This window comes from Solenopsis invicta, chromosome 4 (genome assembly GCF_016802725.1).
Source record: "Solenopsis invicta isolate M01_SB chromosome 4, UNIL_Sinv_3.0, whole genome shotgun sequence".
Taxonomy (NCBI): Eukaryota; Metazoa; Arthropoda; class Insecta; order Hymenoptera; family Formicidae; genus Solenopsis; species Solenopsis invicta.
Window position 1 is genome coordinate 27,206,761 of NC_052667.1, and position 19,905 is coordinate 27,226,665.

A 19,905-nucleotide genomic window follows, 5' to 3' on the forward strand; every position below is an offset into this window, starting at 1 on the left:
AGTGATAGAAAATAAAAAAGGAAATTTCTTCTTGTACTGACGAATGTCCACGCCAGTCTGCGCGAGTTTCGCTTCTTTCAGATAGATAAATAAAAGTGTAGCAACGTAAAGACATCCGGCTCCACTACCCCTCTCGCTGCGTGAGACCGCACGGAATGGAAACCACCCTCAATCTCGTCGCGCCCCCTTTTCTCTCCCGAGTCCCCGTTCATCCTTCCCCCTCGTCTTCGAGAACCGCGCTGAGCGTCGAAGAGACAAAATAAATATGCCATCCATGCTCTCCACTCCCTCCCGTCGCGGCCACCGTGAAATGTGCATAATCCTCAAACGAAGACGCGAAAGGAGATTCGGGATCGGGTGGAAGACCGTGGAATCTTCGGAGGGGTGGAAGTGGGCGAAAAGATTTCTACCAATTATCGACGGCGCGCCTTTTGATCTGCGTGCACCACCGCGACGCGTATGTTGATTCTTAAAACTCTTATTTCTATTTGAAAAACCCGCAGAGAAGCAAACTCCCGACTGCCTACCCCAGCCACGCAATTTCCCCTCCCCACCACCGTGCTTCCGATTCGCGACGGATATTTTGCCGAAGAGTGGTTATTTCAGAGCGAAGCGAAGACGCTGGTATGCCATAACGTAAAATCCTCCGAAAAGTCCTTTCGTACTCGTCTCCTTACTTTTTATTTTACAGGACTTTTAGATGTTATAAAAGAATTAAGAAAAAAAATGTAACGTTCTCTGACTTTATTATAAATAGATTCAGATTCAGAATGTTTTTATAATTTTATGCAACTGATGAAATGATCAGCTCAGAGCTAATAATACGATTCTCGGGAATGGTATTTTTGTACGACTTTATTAATAACGTCAAAGTAGATTCGCGCGGAAATCTTAGAAGTCGTAAAGGTGATCGCGAAAGGAAGGCGGCGCGGAAGGAACGATTCATCAAGATCTGCGATTCATAAAAGACTTCTAATCCCGAATCGCGACGGCGCTTTGCAAGAGGGACGGGGTAGGGGTCGCGACAACTTCGAGTGGCTATTGTAATGTTAAGCGTCCATCCCCCCCGTTTTCACCCTCGCCCTTCTTACGACCGGTCTCTGTTATCTCGACGACGCTTCCACGGCGGAAACATCACCCGCTCCTCATTTTCCCGCAAACGAGAGACTGAAACAATGACGAAGAAACGTAAAGATCGCGCTATTGTTATTGCGGTTATTAGCGAATGAATAATTCGCGCAAAACCCATTATCGTCTATTAAGGTCGAATTGTTGCGGCGGTGTTCCGCGCGGCCGCAACTTAGTGCAGCCTCTTAAACGTAATTAGTAATAATCCTATTGAAGAATAACCAGGTATGCAATTGCAAAAGTCGAAATTCGATCATTACCATTCGAAGATGGAGCATTCGTAGATGGAGCATAAGCTTGTTGATCAGAAATTTCCGTTACAATTTTAACATGAAAATGATTGATTTCGATAAAATTTCTTATCAATACAAAAATAGATCAAAAGTAACAATGCGACCTTTACTCCACTAAATTTTTAAACTAGAAAAGAAATAAATATACAACATAAAAATATAACTGATTAATTAGACACGAGAGAATGCAAAAATTCTTTACGTTCGCATCATTTAATTCAACTGCAAAAAAGTCTTTCATTTTTACTTCTTTAAATGGTGACCGGACTATTCTGCCGACGACAAGAGAAAGAGACACTGGGAGACGCATGACAATCGCTATAGCCGAACGGATCGAGCAAAGGGCTCGAAGTCAATGAAGAGGAGACAAACCCCACGCGACGGACTGTTCATGCGAAAGCCACCGAGCTTTTTAACCGATGTCACCCCGTCCGTGGGTCCGGTCCAGATTAATTTCATCATGAATGTTAGCCCAACACTCGAGATCCAACCGCGAGCAAACACCCTCCATGCACTCTATTAACAGTTTAAAGCGCATTACAGTCGCGCCGCTGGGCCGCGCTTCGCACACACGATCAACACCAACGAGTCACGATTCGCCCGGGAAAACGATGGCTTTACCCGCTCAAAGAAAATTTATATGGAAATATTTGCGTTTTCAAGTTGATCCATTTGACCGTTTGAAGCCGGGTTGACACCGAAATGATTTTGGCGAATTTGAACGGCATGAGCAAAGGTGTATCCCATATGCGATTGACCAGAGATGTATGTACATAATTTTCAAACATCTGTACTCAATAAAATATTGCAAATCATTAAAGAGAATTTAATTTTAATTAACATTCAGCTGATTTGAAAAGAGTAATACAATAAAAGAATTGCAATAGCGACGAATCAATATTCGAATAATGTGTATAAATATTAATTTCTTTGTCGCCACCCTGTATGAAATCCGAAACAAGCATTTCTACTTTTAATCACTTTTTAAAAAACGACATGACACGTTACTAACACGGAAGTAGCCAATTAATCTGTGTCTTTAACTGCGAGACTTTCAACGTTAGTAGAATAAACCATAACCGAGTCAGACCGAGAGCAGACACGGAGATGGATAGGGGCATCGAAAGACAAGGAGAAAAATACGAGGCGAAATCCCTCCTACCTTCCGCCTTTTTCGGTGGAGAAATAAAACTGTTGTATCTACTAATAAAGGCGGAGTCTTACTTTTAAAAGCGCGCACTTCGCTTCTCCTTCTCCCTCCGTCCGGCTCTTTCTCTCTTTCTTCTTCTTCGTCCTGCGTTAAAATAGGAGGGATTAGTTCCTATGGTAGCGCGGGGGCTTAAGCATTGATGAGGTTTTTAAATGGGTTCTCCTTTGACGGTGGTAAGAGAACGCGAAAGGCGAGTAGGGGTGGCTACGACAACCAGGCCGAAGAGGCGGGCGGGCGGGCGGACGATATTTACCGGGAGATTAAAAAATCGAGGGAAAAATTAAGTGTTACGGGGGCACGCCCCTGTCCTGGACTTAATTCTACGTAATCCTCTGCTAAGATCGCCGAACCTTCCTCCCCCCTCCTGCAACCTCGTCACCCTTCCACGCTTTTCCGCTTCGCGAAAGGTTCCGATCGAGATTTTCATCTTCCATCACGTAAGGATATGCCTTTTGTCCCTTGTTAATCATTTAGAACTACGTTTACATAAGAAAGTGAAAGAGCGATTTCTAACGAACCTGTCGGCTGTTATTCGAAAGATAATGAAACGTTACAAATGCATAAAATAAGTCTTATTTTGCGAGGTCTTGGTCACGTTAAGCAAAAACCGAACATCCTTATAGTGTAACTGAACGAAATGAAGTTTCAACGAATTGATATACGTAATACCCCGCGAAAGGACTTTTTCCCAGCTGGTCGCCCTCAAATAATAATGAAACTTAATTACACGAAGCCAAGTCAATATGTTGGCGGTACAAATATTTGGAGGGCGAACGCACGATGGTCGCGAAGCGATGTTATTAGTAAATTAACTGACATCAAAGAAAATGCGAGCGCTGGTCACTTACTCCACTAATGGAAAGCCTGCATCCTTCTGCGAGAGATATACATGTGTGTGTGTGTGTGTGTGTATTGTATAGGCGATTTATAGATATTTATATATATGTATATACATCTCTAACTCCAAATATATATTTATAATGTATCGTGTAGAAGAAGATCTATCTCTATATTTCTATCTCTTTACATATTCGTAAAAAATTTCGTGCAAAATGTGCAAGCTATTCTTATCAATCCTCTGTTCATTTACAAGCTTTTCGAGAATAGATCATTGCAGGATGTACATCATGATATGGATGTTTTCGATATTTATGATTTTAATAATACATCTAATATAAAATATATTAATATGTAATATGAGATGTATTGATTTTCTCGTAATTTTCTCAGAATATTTAATTAAAATATTTAATTAAAAATTTACTATGAGTAGTTTGTATTAAATATGTCTAAGATGTAAATAAACATATAATTTAAAAATTAAAATTTTTATTTTATTTAGGCTAATGCTATTCAAATAAAAAAAACGAACAGATTGTTCTTCATACAACCTTTCATTCTACTTGTTTATTCAACGTTATTAATCTGCAGCAATCGTTTCTCAAAGTCGCGCCTCACCTATCGTCGTTGACGAATGAACGTTTCAATGATCGTCAGTAAGTAGAAATCCCGAAAATTGTCGGCGTTTAAGGGTATAGCACGCGCTTCTTGGTCTCCGGAAACCAAAAGATTCGCGGAGACCGTTTCCTTTCTGTCTCATCTCTAGGATCGGCTCCGCGCCACCGGGTGTCCGTTGCGGAGGGTCTTAAGGGCGATTTTTTCTCGTTCCTCGGCCTCGCCGGACTAAATTTCGCGCGTTAAGCCCTCGGTGTAATCCTGCCCTTAATATTCAAAAACGTGATCGCCCTACCAAGAGTGCCGGGGAACTGGTTCGTAGCTAGCCCAGCGGAGACGCCACCTCGACGGGGAGGAAGCTTTTCATATGCTAATTGGCATTCGTCATTTTCTTATGGCGCTGACTTAAGTGTGCTTAAGGCTGCTAACTCCTTTCCCGGCGTTAGAGAGCTGGTTATGCCTCGCCAGCGTCCTCGTAATTGGACCTCTCGCGATTCGACCCGCGCTCATGCAGACGAACACGAAATTCGTCATTCGCGAAGTCGAGAACCTTCAGCTTGACAAGAATGACCCGATTGATGAGACGAAATCCATCGCCAAGCTTTCCCGATACTGTTTTATAGTTCAGATATCATTTATTGTTGCGTTTGTGATTTTTTTTTTTTAATATTCAAATATACGTGTTAATATGCGGGAAACATAAAGTTACTTGATTTCAATGAATAAAACATTTTCCAGGGAAGTTTTTAATAAAAGAGTCATAAACTTCAAATTATAAAATATCAATTTACTTCGCATTTTTTGAGTATGATTTTCACGCTTTTAAATTAACTTTCAAATTTAAAAATATATCGAAAAGAAGGAACGATTTTATATCTAATATAGTGTGAATAAAAAGGGCTTGGTTTCACAAAAATATTATAAATTGAATTATACAATATAAATACGGAACTTTCAACGCAACAGCGCGTTAAATGCCACAGGAAACAAATACCGAGCATCGACCTTTATCAGTTTATATATCTACTACACAGAGTTGGGTAAAATATCTTCGTACTTTAGATAGATGTGTTCGTTCTTTGAATAGATATCTTGGTACTTTAATTAATTATATGTAAACAGATTACACAATTAATGCACTCACCGGTTATTGCTGTTGCCGTTGCTCCTCTGCTGCATTCTCTTTCTAGCTGATTCTAAAAAATATAATAAATAGGATAATTATTCATAAACATAATAGTAACATAATATAAACAAAACATTATTTATTGAGCTACAATTTTATTTTATTTAAAAACGTGTAAATTAATAAAACATTTGTATACAGTATAGATTTATTATATTCTTTTAGTTCTTGAATACGGAAAATAAAACACATTAAATAATTTTAATTACTATTTCTTTAATTTATGACTTTTTTAAATTTATCAAAGAAATTACTACAATACAGCAAAAAATAAACATATTTGATACGAATATATCATATAATTACATGATAATTTCACATTGGAAAAAGTTTTTTACATTCAAGTAAATATACTTATTTTAACATTTCTTTGATTTAAATAAATATTAACTAGTACAAAATAATTTATTTTTAAACTTAGAAACTTTTCTTAAATCAAGGAAATAATGTTAAAAAGAACATTTTCTTGAAGATAAAAAATTTTTTTTTTCAATGCACACAATATGTAATTTTATTGTAACTTTTTTTACATATAAATATTACATGTTATATTTTATAAATTTTATGAAACAGAGATAAAAATGTTATTTTATTTTTATTCTAAAATTGCAAAAATATGAATAAAAAATATGCAAAGATATGTGTCAATTAATAACATAATATACCTTTCCTGTTCCCGAGATGCTGCGCAGCAGCCATCTTCTTGCTGCTCTCTCCTCGGAACGCACATTGATGACGATCACTCGATATTCGGCACATTGCGCGGATAATGGATCATTCATGAACTCGAATAAAATGCGTACGAGACTTTACTTGTCGCGACATACAGATACTGTTGCAAGAGCAATCTTATGAACGCGATTGTTTCTAAACATTACGCGAATTTAGATAACCGCGCGTCTGCCACTACATTCGCCACTTCTGACCTCATTTATACACAATTTACATTGCGAAAAACGCCGAAAGCGCGGAAACCTAACCTAACGTAACCTAACACGCCAAGTAGGACAATACCAAAATGATATGAAAGTGAATCGTGATTGATCGAGAAGAACCTTTTTCGACGTGATTAGTAATCACTTTGGAATCATTTTAATATCATTTTGACGTCATATTGGCTTTTTGTTCTACCTTGGCGTCCTCCTTTTCGCGCGAGTACGCACGAGCGCACAGCGATCCGACAAGCACGTAATACCGCGTTTTATAACGAGTACGATCGTTTCTGCATACACGATACTGTGCTCCCACATATGTAAAAGATCGTCCACGATCACATTTGGCACGCTCGACATCGCTTAATATACTATCTACGCTTAATATGAACTCGGAACGCGCGAAAAACACGACCACCGCCGGAACGTAAACAAGCGCGGAGCGACGTGAAGTGAGCGACCAAACACGTGACGTCACGCGACGGCGGCGGCGATTCGAGACAGCGGCGAGAGCCATTTAAATGTACGTACGCGTAGACTTGATGGATAAGAACGAAACAAATTGAAATATAAATAAATATCAGGGCTAACGTAATATTTTTCTTTAACTAAATTAAAGTTAATGGCTTATAAAATTAACTTGGTTAAGTTAAAAATTTAGTTACGTTGCGCGAACAGAAAACCAACTCAATTGAAAGTTTTGTTAAGATTAAATTAATTAAAGTTAAATTAAAAACTAATTTTGAATAGCGTTATTTAATTAAAATGTTGTGATTTTTGAAAAATTAACTCATTTTAAATTACAAAACAATTGCATGATGGACCAAATAAAATAATTAATAGTTTATTTGTTCATTAAATTTATATAATATTACAAAGAATTATTGTACTGCATTTAAATTCAAATTATTTGTACTGCATATTAAAATGTTTTTTATATCGGAATGTTTTTTTACACAGGTAGCATTTTTAATTTAGGAAAAAAATTTATAAGAGTATTAAAAATAACTAGTTTAAGTTAAAGTTATTAACTTCATAACTTTATTATTTAATTTTTAACTAATTACTACTCAACCCTGTCACTACGAAATATTTAATATTCGTCAAATCAATTTTTTTACTCCGAATATACACTTAAATTGACGAATTTATGTTTACTCGAACGGATTAACCTTTATAAATTAATCCTCGAGTGCAAGCAAACGTTAAGGTAAATTTAAATGTAACTGACGTGTTTAATTCGAATGCCATTGTAGTAACAGGTAAAGAATAGCTCTATGGCTATTCCTTGCGCACTCATGCAAATAACACCAACGAACTATATACACCTCCGCAATACGTCGATGCCGGTAATGTTATCCCCATCACGACACGTATTACACTCTAACTTTATCGGAAGATATCTCGACGGCATATCTGTAAGAAGATAACGCGCGTATTCATCGTCGAATAGTGCCGCGCCTGTGCGCCCACGTTGAACGCTTACATTTCTTTCTCTCAACGACAGAGGTGAAAGGACGGAAAACGAGTATTCTAAGGGGTGAAATTTTACGAGATGTTGTCGCCATGTGACCTTGCCTCGAAGGTGAATTATTAGGAAGAATAACGGTTTTTATCATCAAGTTCAAAATCGAAACGAGGCTGAATAAACGTAAGTAGGCGCCTATGCACTGTACGACTATGTATATCACAATTTTATTGATGATTCTTCAAATAATTATCAATACGTTTTCTATTATTTAATTATATCGAAAATTTATGTTCAACATATTACAAATATATTTTGATGGAGCTTTTTATGGTTCCGGTAACGCAATGACTCATGATGACACATAGATTGATATCAGATTACTTACTCGCAATTTCCTTGTAACTTTGATTTCAAGCGATGGTCTCAAAGCAATATAAAATGTATTAAAAACAGCGAATTTTTTTATGTATACCCATATATACTTGTATGGTACATAACTAAATGAAAAATGATCTATGTACGTGTGCAAATGATGAGACTTCAACATATTTGACCTTAATTTTGATGACATATGACCTCGATTAAAAAGTGCATTTCTTTTAGAGAAATGACGGTTCGTTTTCCGGAAGTGATTAGAAGTGGATCGGAGGTGGAAGGTGAATTGACGGGACCAGCAAATCCAATAAGTCAATCGATCGATTGCGGCTGCGGTCAGCTACGATGCCCGAAATTGGCGAAATTTGCAACGCGAAAACTTTACGTAGGATTGATTTGTTGGATCGGTGTAGTGCAAGCTGCATCGTACGCTTATTTTCACGTGACAGGATCCACGATAGCTAGAAGATTTCAAATCGATCTTGATGTAATGGGTGCGTTTTTTTCATATACGATGCAAAAAAATATTTAATTGAAAGAAACTTTCCGAAAGAAATTGCAAACATTTTATAATATTTAATTAATCAGAAACATCATTTACATAAATAAAAAATATTTTATGCATAAAATGTTTTAGTTATTATATTTCTTAAAATATATTTTAACACAAACCGTTTCTTTTTTTAATGAGTGTGAGAAATTTGGTATCTTTTTTTTTCATGATTGCTTCGATAATAAAAATATTTAAAATTTATTTTATATGAAATTTGGATAAATTTAAAATACTTTTGATGCAAAAATCTCTGTACATAAAACATGTAATATTTTTGTACATATTTCTTAGGAAGAACTTATTCTTTTACAGATTGGATTCTTGTTGTGGCAGAATTGACACCTATTGTATTAGGATTAGTGGTAGCATATTGGGGTGACAGAATACATAGGACTTCATGGATAGGAGCGTTAACCCTTTTACAAAGCGTCTCATATTTCATCTTGATAATACCTCATTTAACACATAGCGTTCGTGTCATCGAAGAAACGCAAAACGTCACTCAAATGTCATTATACGCTGGTTAGTGCCCAAAACACACTCTGAAACAAAATAATCACACTTGGTTTATATAAAACTATATGTAAATATTATTTAACATAAATCATTTGATTTGTTGACAGAAAAAATAATTTTTTTGTGTTAAAGACACGTTTTGAATTTCACAGATGATAGTCCAGATTTATGCTCTCGCGGAGCATTGTCAAGGATTATTACAGAGGACAACGAGACCTGCTACTCTACTATTGTCATTATAAGTCTAGTACTGATCATAAGCGGGATAGCAAATATTGCATACTATGCGCTAGGAATTTCTTATTTAGACGATAATACAAGAAAGAAAAATGTGACCTCGTACATCAGTGTAATAATCGCTCTGAAGATCATTGGAGTTCTTCTCGGCTACTTCGTGGGTTGGGGATGCCTTCGGTGAGGACTACGATTTACTTTAAACGTTATGTGATTATTATTATTATTACATTTGCAATCTTTAAGAATAAATTACACATTATGAGAAATAGATATTAATACACATATATTTATTTTTAATCAATTATATTGATTCGCGTTCCAGGATAGACGCGGAAAATTTCTCCGTTATAACATCCTATCAGGATCAAATGGGAGCGTGGTGGCTTGGATTTCCAATTTTCTCTATATTATTAGTGATTCCTGGCTTACTGCTTTCGTGGTTCCCCAGAAGATTACCTTCAGAGGTGTAACGTAGACTATAATATAAATTTCTAAATCAAACAGTATAAAATAAATTTCTAAATTTATTAGTTATAAGACTTTATAACAAGAACTTGTTAAATAAATACTATAAACCATTTTTCTTCATATATTACATTCTCTTAAAAAATTTTTCAGTTTAACGTAATTATATTTATATTTATTTGTCGTAGGTTGTCGAACAAGCTGCAGCCTCGCTTCTCAATGGGACTGCAACAAGTAACCGATCTCCCCACCGAACGACCAATCAAAAGGTCGGCAGTCCCGCTTTTTTGCCGTCATTGTGCAGATTGATCACTAACAAGATTCTTATGTGCAACATTCTGGCTACGGTGTTCTGTGCGATGGCTCTTTTAAATTTTATAGCGCATGAGGATATCTTTTTGGAGTCCAGATTTCAAGCACCCAGACCGACAGGAATGCTCCGTGGTTTTAGCGATCCTTTGTATTCCAGACTAGCTATTAGTAAGATTAATCAATATCTCTTTTAACACGTATGTAGATAGAAGAAAAAAAAACGCAATTATAGCGATATCAGTTTAAATCAGGAAATGTTTCAATTTTTCGAACATTGCCTTGAAATAATTATCAATAGTTATTTTTTTATATAGAAACAAATAAAAATAAAAATTTAATTTTGTTCTAAAAAAAAATTAAATGCAGATCTTTTTTCTGATCAGATTTTTTTACTTATAAAACAAGAATTACATAAGTAAATGAAAAGCAATGGCTAAATTACCAAGACTTAAAGAAAAGTGTGTAATTTCCACGTTATAGACATTAATATTACATAAGAATTAAAATAATTTGTATATAAAATAAAAACAATAATTACATTTCATTCTAGATATCATGAGACCCGTTGTGATTGGACTGATCGTAATCATCAGTGGTCTAGTATTATCCAAGGCAAAGCCACGCTCTAGATATATTATTGCTTACAGTTTTGTTATCGTGCTTTTGACATTAGCGATTATCATCGCACTAATCTTTGCCACTTGCGACAAACCACCTATCGTTGGTATAGACAAAGATCTGTAAGTAGGAATTGATACTTGGAATTAGCATTTATTTAATATCAATAATATCATTTAAAATTAAAGGACAGGTATCGTATCTCATTTTGTTTCGCGGTAATTACACAGACGAGTAAAATTTATTAGCCGGCACATTTTACAGTGGCCCAATGTTGAAATATTGCAACAGAGATTGTCGTTGCTCTAAGGATGCCGATTTCCGACCGATTTGCGACACCTCGGGAAAGTTCACGTATTACAGTCCTTGCTACGCTGGCTGCTCCACAATCATTTACGTCGACGACGTGAAGATCTATAGCGATTGCACCTGTGTGGTGTTTATGACAGGGTGGGGTAATGACCAAGCGAAAGATGGCCCGTGCGATTCGATTAGATGCCAAGCCGGCTGGATGCTTTTTGAGGTGATTACATTTTCTGTTGTTTATAAATGTGTTTATTATAAATATTTAATTAATTAATTGTGATGTAATTATAATTAATTAATTATACGTTTGATTATTCGTTTAGTTATATAATCAAATTTTGCAATCTAATAAATAAAATCTAATTGATTGAGGAAATATTTTTTTATTACGTTTGTTTCAGTTTGGAACTTTAGTGGCCTACTCTCTAATCGCTTCCACTTTCGTAGGAGATTTATTGATCAATATAAGATCCGTCTTCAAGCAAGACAAAGCTATCAGCATAGGTTTCTGGATGACATGGATGGGAATATTTGTTCATATTTTTGGCAAACTTCTTTATGAATTCGTCTCGCGTCAGGCATGTCAATATTGGGGCAGTCAAAAGACAATTTGTCATTTACACGATTCTGAAAAACTTGGAAGTTACCTGTGTTATCTAACGATAACATTCTTATCACTTTCTCTTTTGTTAAAAATTATTCTTTGGTTTTTCTGTAAAGATTTACAGTTGTATGAAGAAATTGAAACTAAAGACGAAGAAATTGCTGAGTTGCGAGAATTGGTCGAACCAGCAACAGCCGAGCAACCTGAAACATCAAATAATAATGGTAAATATTTTTTTAAAAAGTATTAAATTTAATTCTTTCGTAAAAAAAATTAGTTTCTTTTACTTATTTTATTAAACTATAGGTTCTTTAATAAAATAAATTAAAAATATAAAATTAGCACATAAAATGTGATAATAATTGCAGATGGTGAAATGAGACAATTAGAGGCACTTGTCGAAGAACCAAGGACAGTACCGGAGAGAGCAACTCTGGAAGAAATTTCACCGACAGAAAAGGAAGCTACTCAAAAGAGCGCTTCTCCTAAGGTTTATCCCAAAGTAAACGCAGAACGTAAAGCCATTATCCTTAACGGCATGATGGTCCCACACAAGTATCAGTCGGATTCAAACCCTCCAACAAATCGTAATTTGCAATCGACGATTCGAAATCTCGATTCCGAGGACGAGCTAGACAGTTCGAGTGACGAAAGTAAGAAACAGTCTAATGTACAAGTCGCTTACACGCCGTTAGAACTCGACTCTGATGTCGAGAGCGATCTCAGCAGCGTCGGTCCTAGATCAAGAAGACGTGTTCCCAGCAAGGATTACGATCAGGCTCGCGACGAGAACGATCGTCCCTCCTTGAAGAACACGTCTTTAAAACGTCGATTTCCCAATCCCGATCACTACGAGGACTCGCAAAAAAGACGAAATTCCAAATTTAAGAATCCGATTGATTATCAGGACAATTCCTCGAAGACAAGCAGCTCCGAGTTTGCAAAGGAGAGTCAAGAGAGCAACGTGCCCAAACAAGGTGACTTCAACGAAGTTGGCATACCGATAGTGGATCCGTTTCTGTACCAGAAAGGCAAGTCGGACGATACTGCGCACTCAAAGGACGTGAAATCATTGATTGATCGATACGAGCAGAACACGAGTCAGGAAACTCTAGACGAAGATCGATTATCAGTGAAGTCAGCAGAGGATACGAGAAGTCGACCAGAGAGCAAAATAGGTATACCTCTAGTAGCTATGGTTCCCGGTAGGTCATCCTCTCGAGGACAATCCTCTTCAGGCTTTGGCAGTTCGCCAGATGTACAGGACAAGGATTCTGAACCACGTTCGGAGAGACTTGGGACTCCCAGTCCGAAAAATGTCGCTAAAGACAGCAAAGCAGCGCATCAAACCGATCTTTAAAAATTACTCTTACGTGATAGATGACGCATGAAAATGATGCGTATTTGAGGATATTTATGGTGTAACCCAATAGAATAGAAGCACTATCACGATAAATTTATGTTTGCGAGCGATAAGAGGCTTTGACTGCCAAAGTACACAACGCTACACAATACTATCTCTGACACCTGTCACGTTTGAGATATAAAACCTCCAATTTAATTTCATGTTTTAACAGACAAACAGTAAAATTTTACGCACATCTTCTTTATAAATCGTAACATCAGGTAGCTCTAATGATCATGCAGAATTGATACGTTGCGATAGATAAAAATACTTTTATCTGCGAGTAATCGAAACATTTCTAATAAAGGATAGCCGGTTAATAAAACGTATGCTATATTTCGTGTGGCATACTTTCATATTCGTATAGTTATCCTTTGAAAAACGTAACATGTATAACGACGTTCATTATAATCTTTTTGATATTTATTATGGAATTAAAATCTATATTATAACCTAATTTTAGATTATTTTCCCTACCTGTTATTAATGACTTCTTGCTATATCACCTTATACGTACAGATTAAAATTTCTTCTAACGCGTTGATAACAGCGGATACAGCATATTTCATCGTAAATAGATAAATTATGATACTTTTCTTTACTAATTCAATGTATAATTATCATATGTACAATTATTTAACCTTATAGATGCTTCACGCTAGCACGAATCATTGTTTTCACCGTCGACGGTGTAAGCAATGCATATGTATGCTTTATACATGTATTAATTTAGCACCCGTCGTTTTCTTATCAAACATGAGTTCGAAATAAAGCAAATATTCATATCGTACGATACAACAATCTACGAATTCACTCGTTACAACGATAAAAATTTTCATCGCAGTGTAATTAAAATTAATAAAAGAATCGGTGGTCGCGCTTCTCTTTCGCGAACACCATGGGTGATTTACCAACGGAGTCGATTCTATCTAGGTTACTACGAGCTTTAAATAGCTAAGGAGGTGCTTAAGGTACTTGTAAAGTCTTTATTTGTCGGTTCTCGCTCGCTCCGCGTTCGTCGTTCGATCTTTCTTGAAGATCTTCGATCGAAGTCTCTCTCTCTTCACGCGCGTAACGCGTACGCCGAAAAGGTGATTGAACTCGATCATCAATTATTCTTTAAAGCGTCTCACCGGGCTCTTCAGCTATATCTTTTAGTTCAATCTCCTCGTCAAAGATCTTCACGTCTTTGACGAAATACCAAACGCCCACGTCGAACAGCGTACCGATCGTTACGAAACCTAAAATGACGAAAGGACTATCATACAAGAACAACGAGAACTGAACGTTCTTTGGATACGATCGTTTTGCGAGATACTCACTGGCAGCAGTGAAGTTCAACAAATACCTCAGTGCCTCGCCATTATACAGCCAGCAATTTCCCGTCCCTGAACAAGTTTTACCCCATACGAGACAGGTTTTGTCTAAAAAATAAAATATGAATTAGTCTTCAAGTAATTAACAATAAGTGTATAAGTATAGAGCTATACGGACATTTCCAATAACTTGAACTAACAAAATCATGATGTGCTATCGTAAAAAAAAAAATAAAGTCATCGAAGATTTTATTTATCATTTGATAGCGTAACGTCAGAATATGTATGTCGATGGTATTAACCGCGCGCACACGTGTACAAATAAAGATTACCACTGACCTAATATGAAACCAAACAAAATAGGCGACGGTATAAAGGCAAAGAGACTCATTATCATTAATCCAAAGCCCATGGCAACCGCCTTGTCCTTCTCGTCGACGCATCTTACGGAAACCAAGAAATTCGACGCTCTTCCGGTTGCGCCACTAAATTTCAAAAGACACACCACCGCCAGAAAGATGTAGAACTTTTGCATACAATCGACCGGACAGGAACCTGGAACAGCCGTTCCCAAAGCTTCCACGGTGGGTTCGGTCGTTTCCAATGGGACTTCGGTGGAGAACGGGAAGGATGTGATGTTGGCAAATGGATGCGCCAGGGAACGAGCCAATTTCGGTTTTACGCAGCTGCAGTCCGTATAAACTTTGCTGTCGTTGTGGAAATGCTAGAGAAAAAAAGAAGAGATAAATATATTTAATAGAAATTACAGAAAATCTCGCCTTTGGATGTTGCAGTAAAAGTAAAATAAAAATATTACTTAAAAATATTTTAATAATAAAAATCTACTTAATTAAGATTTTTCATTTTTTTCAGAAACATTCTTTACGCAACTAGTTTTCCTAAGGCGAGATTACCTTTTGCAAAGATTGCGTAAAATGATATTAAACCTTTATACTGCGGCAGCCGGCGTGACACGCGGATATAAACGTTTGCCCATGCTCGGAACACACTGGATTATAGGTGACGTAGTCGCAGTGGCAGTGCTCGTTGCAGGGTAGCTGCGTCTTCAATTCACCGTTTGGCTGAATAGCAATCTGGTTGTCATTCGCTGAGCAGCCGAGAAAGGCGTAAGAGATCATTCCTAGTATCGATATAATGCCAATCATGACGTTCCACGCCGCCAGATATCTAGCTTTCGGTTTGTACTTGGAGATGACCAAGCCGGACAGTAGAATCCCGAAGGCACTGAATACCAAGCCGACTGTGCCGGTGATCAAGGACGAGACGGACGCCGATTGCTTGTACTGGGTCTCAATGTACTTGGGCATGAAGATCCAGTAGGGCATGTAGCCCATGAAATAGAAGACAGTCGCCAAATTGTTGCACATCAATGTCGTGTTCATCAACAGGCGTTTGAACGTTCTGAACATGTCCGCGATCGATGCTGGTAGCTCGGATTCTTGCTCGCCCTTGATGCTCGAGGCCGATTTGTTGCGTTCTAAAGCTAGAACTTTGCGAGCTGCCGCTCTCGGCAGCGTCTTCGGGAAGAGAGCGATCACGCTTGCGAAAATGAAAAGGAGAATAGCCAGAATAATCCATCCTAGCCACCAAGCGCCTAACCACCTTAAATATTATAAATATAAATTTATTAGGTACGATTAATATAAATTTTTCTAAAGCATTTATGTATATATATATCGCATAAACAATTCGTTTAAATAATCTGTCACTAAATTAGAGTAAACCATGTTTAATTGCAATGATACCACTAGTCCTATATAATACATACCTCGGGTCTTGCATCGTAATAGTAGGAGTTAAAGTCGGGCTGATGTAGAACTTCAAGGAGAATGAGGCCAGTCCGTAGCCAATGGCGGGTCCCAGCATGCGCAGAAAATACGAGAAACTGATCAGTGCCGGCGTTTTCGACTTTTGTATGTTGTCGTCCATGTACGACACGCCGAGGGTGTAATAAAGGGAGCCACCTACTCCGGACACCAGTTGAGCTATGAAGAGGAGCACTTGCGGCGCAAAATTTCCATCTTCGGCCTCGCAATCAAGCCCGCGAGTTTCTTTGCCCAAGCAAAGAAATTTCCGATGTTTGTCGGGAATCACGCTCGAGTTTAACAAATTTTGCGGTTTTCCCCCGTATTCTTTGGTCAGGGATAGGGCGTCCTCGCCGGGGCCGTAGAGAAAGTGCGGCAACATCGTGAGACAACAGAAAAGTACAACCTGATGAAATAAACAACGGCGACATTTTATCAATATTCAGGAACAATTTAAAGCGCCTAAAGTCGCGAGCTTTGAAGTATCTATGTATCAATATTTTTCATTAATTCTAACTTTATTATTCTCATTTTCATTTATTATTTCTCATAATTCATTATCGTATCACGTACATATCGTAACACGCTCTACTATCTGCTCGATATCTAGAGCATTCCGCAAGCGCCTCTTTACTGTTCGAAGAATGGATCGCTTAGCTAAGCACACGACGACGAGAGTACGCGATGGCAAGAGGCATGAATGAGCGTAGCTCTACGATTCTAACGCTTCCTAATTTAATTAAGAACCGACCAATCGGTGAGTTATGACGTCTACCGGCTCGTTCCTTGGGGCGTGTGCTGACAGCTGATTTCGTTTCTCGCCGACGCGAAAGTACTACGGCGCACGATGCACCATCGGATTAATCGCATACGTCGTGGATGCATGTGGTAAAACTTACGGTGTAAATACCGAAAGCGATCCATCGAGGCCTGTGACCCTTTCCTGCGTAATACGACAGGACGACCGATACGAAAAGCTGCGAGATGTCGTTACCCACTGTGATGAGACCTGCATGAGAAGAAAGTACGTGGCGTAAATTGTGCCGTAGCAATTCATTTAACGACGTTCCTCACGCGAACGCTAATTCCACATTGCTGTTAAAATTTAAAATTAATTGCAAGCTGCCTCGACAACATTTGGGACAACATTTTGAATCGTTCAAATTAGTAAGCTGCTAACTTTTATGAAATGTAAAGTAAATTAATTATTAATACTAAATTTTTACATAACTCAACAATTACATAGAATCAATAAAAATATAAAGCCAAAATATTTATGATTCAAAATAAATAATTTAATACTTCATAGATTTTTTATATTTTAATTTTTCATTTGCTTGCAAACTCGTTCAATTTTTTTTTGTAAAAAACACGTCAAAATAAAGATATAAAAATAGAGATATAAAAATTGAACCTATCTTTATAATACAATACACGTATAGTATTTAGGCATAAAGAAAGAAAATCATACGTACCCGTCGTTTTGGAGGGTATTTTAAATCTCTTCTCAATGGTAGTGATGGTGCCATTGAAATAGGCATAACTGGCGGAAAATATACAGCCGAGCACACCGTAAAGAAACACGTATGCTTTTTTGTTGGCAAACTTCTGTAGGTTCGGACCTTTGAGGCACCATATGCCGCACGAGGTGTCGTCGGTGATCGGCAACTCCTTGAAGACATCATCGAGGCCTCTGGTCGGTGTTGTGGGTGTCGATGGTGTCGCGGGTGGCGTCGTCGGCACCTGCAGTAGCTTCAAGTTCTCCGGCCCGTTCTTCTCATGATTCGAATTGCTCGAGTTATTCTTCATCTTCGTCTCGACCTAGTCGTCACGATTGCCCGCAACTGGCAAACGCCTAACACCAGCGGCTTCGAGCGAATTCAGTTGACCTCAATCGCGGGTCTCACAATACCGATGTGACTTGATCGTCCTCGCGGCTCTTGGCATCGCTTTTTCGTTCGGACCGAATTCGCCCCCGCGCTCGCACTCGCGGAACCTACTCTTCTTCTTCTTCTTCTTCTTCTTTTTCTTTTTCTTCTTCTTCCTCTCGCACTGTTTCTCGTGTCCCGTCACTTTATCGCGCAGTCACGTGTTCTCCATGTTTCGACTTGGTCTCGCCCGGGCAACACCTACGTCAGGAAATCTGGGGGTTGACTACGGTTGTCGCGCTCGATGATTTATGCTTTATGGGGATGATTAATGACGACGTCAATGAAAAGAAATAAAAGCCTTGGATTGGATTGAAGATAATATATTTATACAACAATCTCACTGAACGCCAGACAATATTATCAGACTGTGAGTGTTGAAATATTGTCTAAATATTTGAACGGTAATATTAGATAAAGACGTAATTGTACTGTGAGTACGTGAACCGTGTAATTTTTATCTAAATAATAATTACAGTAAGTTTTTAGGTCGTACAGAGTTATTATTAGAAATTGAAAACTCGTACATCTACATTACGTTATAAAATTGCAATTTTAATAAAAAATGATCAATGATCGCGGGCAAAAATTCACGAACTGCAACCACCTACCGCTGATGCAGAATGGTTCCGGAGTTAATTCGAACGATCGATAACGGTTTCCGCAACAAAATATTAATATGCAGCGGCGGAGATCTCTTTAAAAAAAAAAGTTTGCCAATCGATTACCGATCGCTCTGCAACCGCGAATCAATGTGTTCCCTGACGAAATATAGATTCGCGTCCGAAAACGAGCGATATTCTTCCGCAACTGAGGCGCCTAAACGCAACAGAGTGCAGACCATGTTCTATGCCTACTGAAGATCCCCACCTTTCGCCCCCCAAGGAGCCGATGGTACGAGAGAGAGCCACGATCTCTTTACGCATATCTACTGTCCACCGTGTCGTTATCAAACGGGTAAATTCTGTCTCTCGCAATCAGTCTATTCTTCCATCCCCTCTTCTCTGTTGCGCGCTCTCTCTCTCTCTCTTTTTCCTTCTGGTTATCGTTCTCTTCTTTTCCCCCCTAGGCCGGTCGCGATTCTTTCGATCCCACCTTCTACGACTAGAAACAAGCCGTCCTCGTCGTCTGCAAATGTCGTCAACTCTATCTATCTTGGTCTATCCGATAACATACACCTGTACGAATGATGTACCAAAAGAGGAGTAGGGGTGCTGCGGTTAACTCTTACGTAGGAAAAAAAACAATTAACGGGGTAAGCGCCGCGTGCTATTGCGAAATTGAATGTAATGAATCAAATGGTGAAGCCGTCTTACGATTTACAGCTGCTACTACAATCTGGCGACTTAATCGTTTCATAAGCACTTTTTATAATCGTTACATATGAGTTATAAATAAATTGCCACAATATCAAAATCAAAAAGTTCATTCAGAAGTTTATTTTTCCAAATCACTTGATCTTTAAAAATGTGCTTATCTAATTTTTAATTGTATCACTAATCATATAGCGAACACTCCTCGTATACGCGTCAGTTTATTATAGTGTCCGCAATGTTGAGATAAGAAGTGTATAATAATGATATTTATTATTGTTTTGTCAATAATTTGCGATTTTCGAGTAACACGCGCGTTATCTTACAACGTCTAACTCTTGATAGCACGACAGGAAAAAAGTTGTCGAAATAGAAAAAAAAGTGCGTATACGTGTGTATCGGAAACACCTTTCGCAAGCTACTGTTCTATTCCGTCAACCCCGACGTTGGTAAAAC

At 37.9% G+C, this 19,905-nt stretch overlaps 2 protein-coding genes across 6 annotated transcripts; one reads left to right on the plus strand and one right to left on the minus strand.

The window, feature by feature from the left end:
• Positions 1-7,632: 7,632 nt before the first annotated feature.
• LOC105196350 (solute carrier organic anion transporter family member 1A5) lies at positions 7,633-13,518 on the plus strand. The gene is made up of 10 exons (XM_011162255.3): positions 7,633-7,855; positions 8,279-8,544; positions 8,916-9,125; positions 9,272-9,533; positions 9,679-9,820; positions 10,010-10,301; positions 10,684-10,873; positions 11,016-11,274; positions 11,459-11,885; positions 12,030-13,518. The coding sequence occupies exons 2-10, from the start codon at positions 8,283-8,285 to the stop codon at positions 13,019-13,021; spliced, it is 3,036 nt and encodes a 1,011-aa protein (XP_011160557.2). The 5' UTR covers positions 7,633-7,855; positions 8,279-8,282; the 3' UTR covers positions 13,022-13,518.
• On the minus strand, positions 13,468-18,971 carry LOC105196351 (solute carrier organic anion transporter family member 74D). Of its 5 annotated transcripts, none has more exons than XM_011162258.3 (8): positions 18,865-18,971; positions 17,684-18,337; positions 17,108-17,217; positions 16,172-16,614; positions 15,330-16,005; positions 14,722-15,106; positions 14,389-14,490; positions 13,468-14,307 (listed from the first exon to the last, which is right to left on the minus strand). In XM_011162258.3, the coding sequence occupies exons 2-8, from the start codon at positions 18,015-18,017 to the stop codon at positions 14,186-14,188; spliced, it is 2,172 nt and encodes a 723-aa protein (XP_011160560.1). In that variant the 5' UTR covers positions 18,018-18,337; positions 18,865-18,971; the 3' UTR covers positions 13,468-14,185. The 5 variants fall into 5 exon arrangements, with proteins under 5 accessions (XP_011160560.1, XP_011160558.1, XP_025988494.1 ...); XM_011162256.3 differs by having other exon boundaries at positions 18,748-18,967; XM_026132709.2 differs by having other exon boundaries at positions 17,684-18,362; positions 18,748-18,967.
• Between the last annotated feature and the right edge of the window lie 934 nt (positions 18,972-19,905).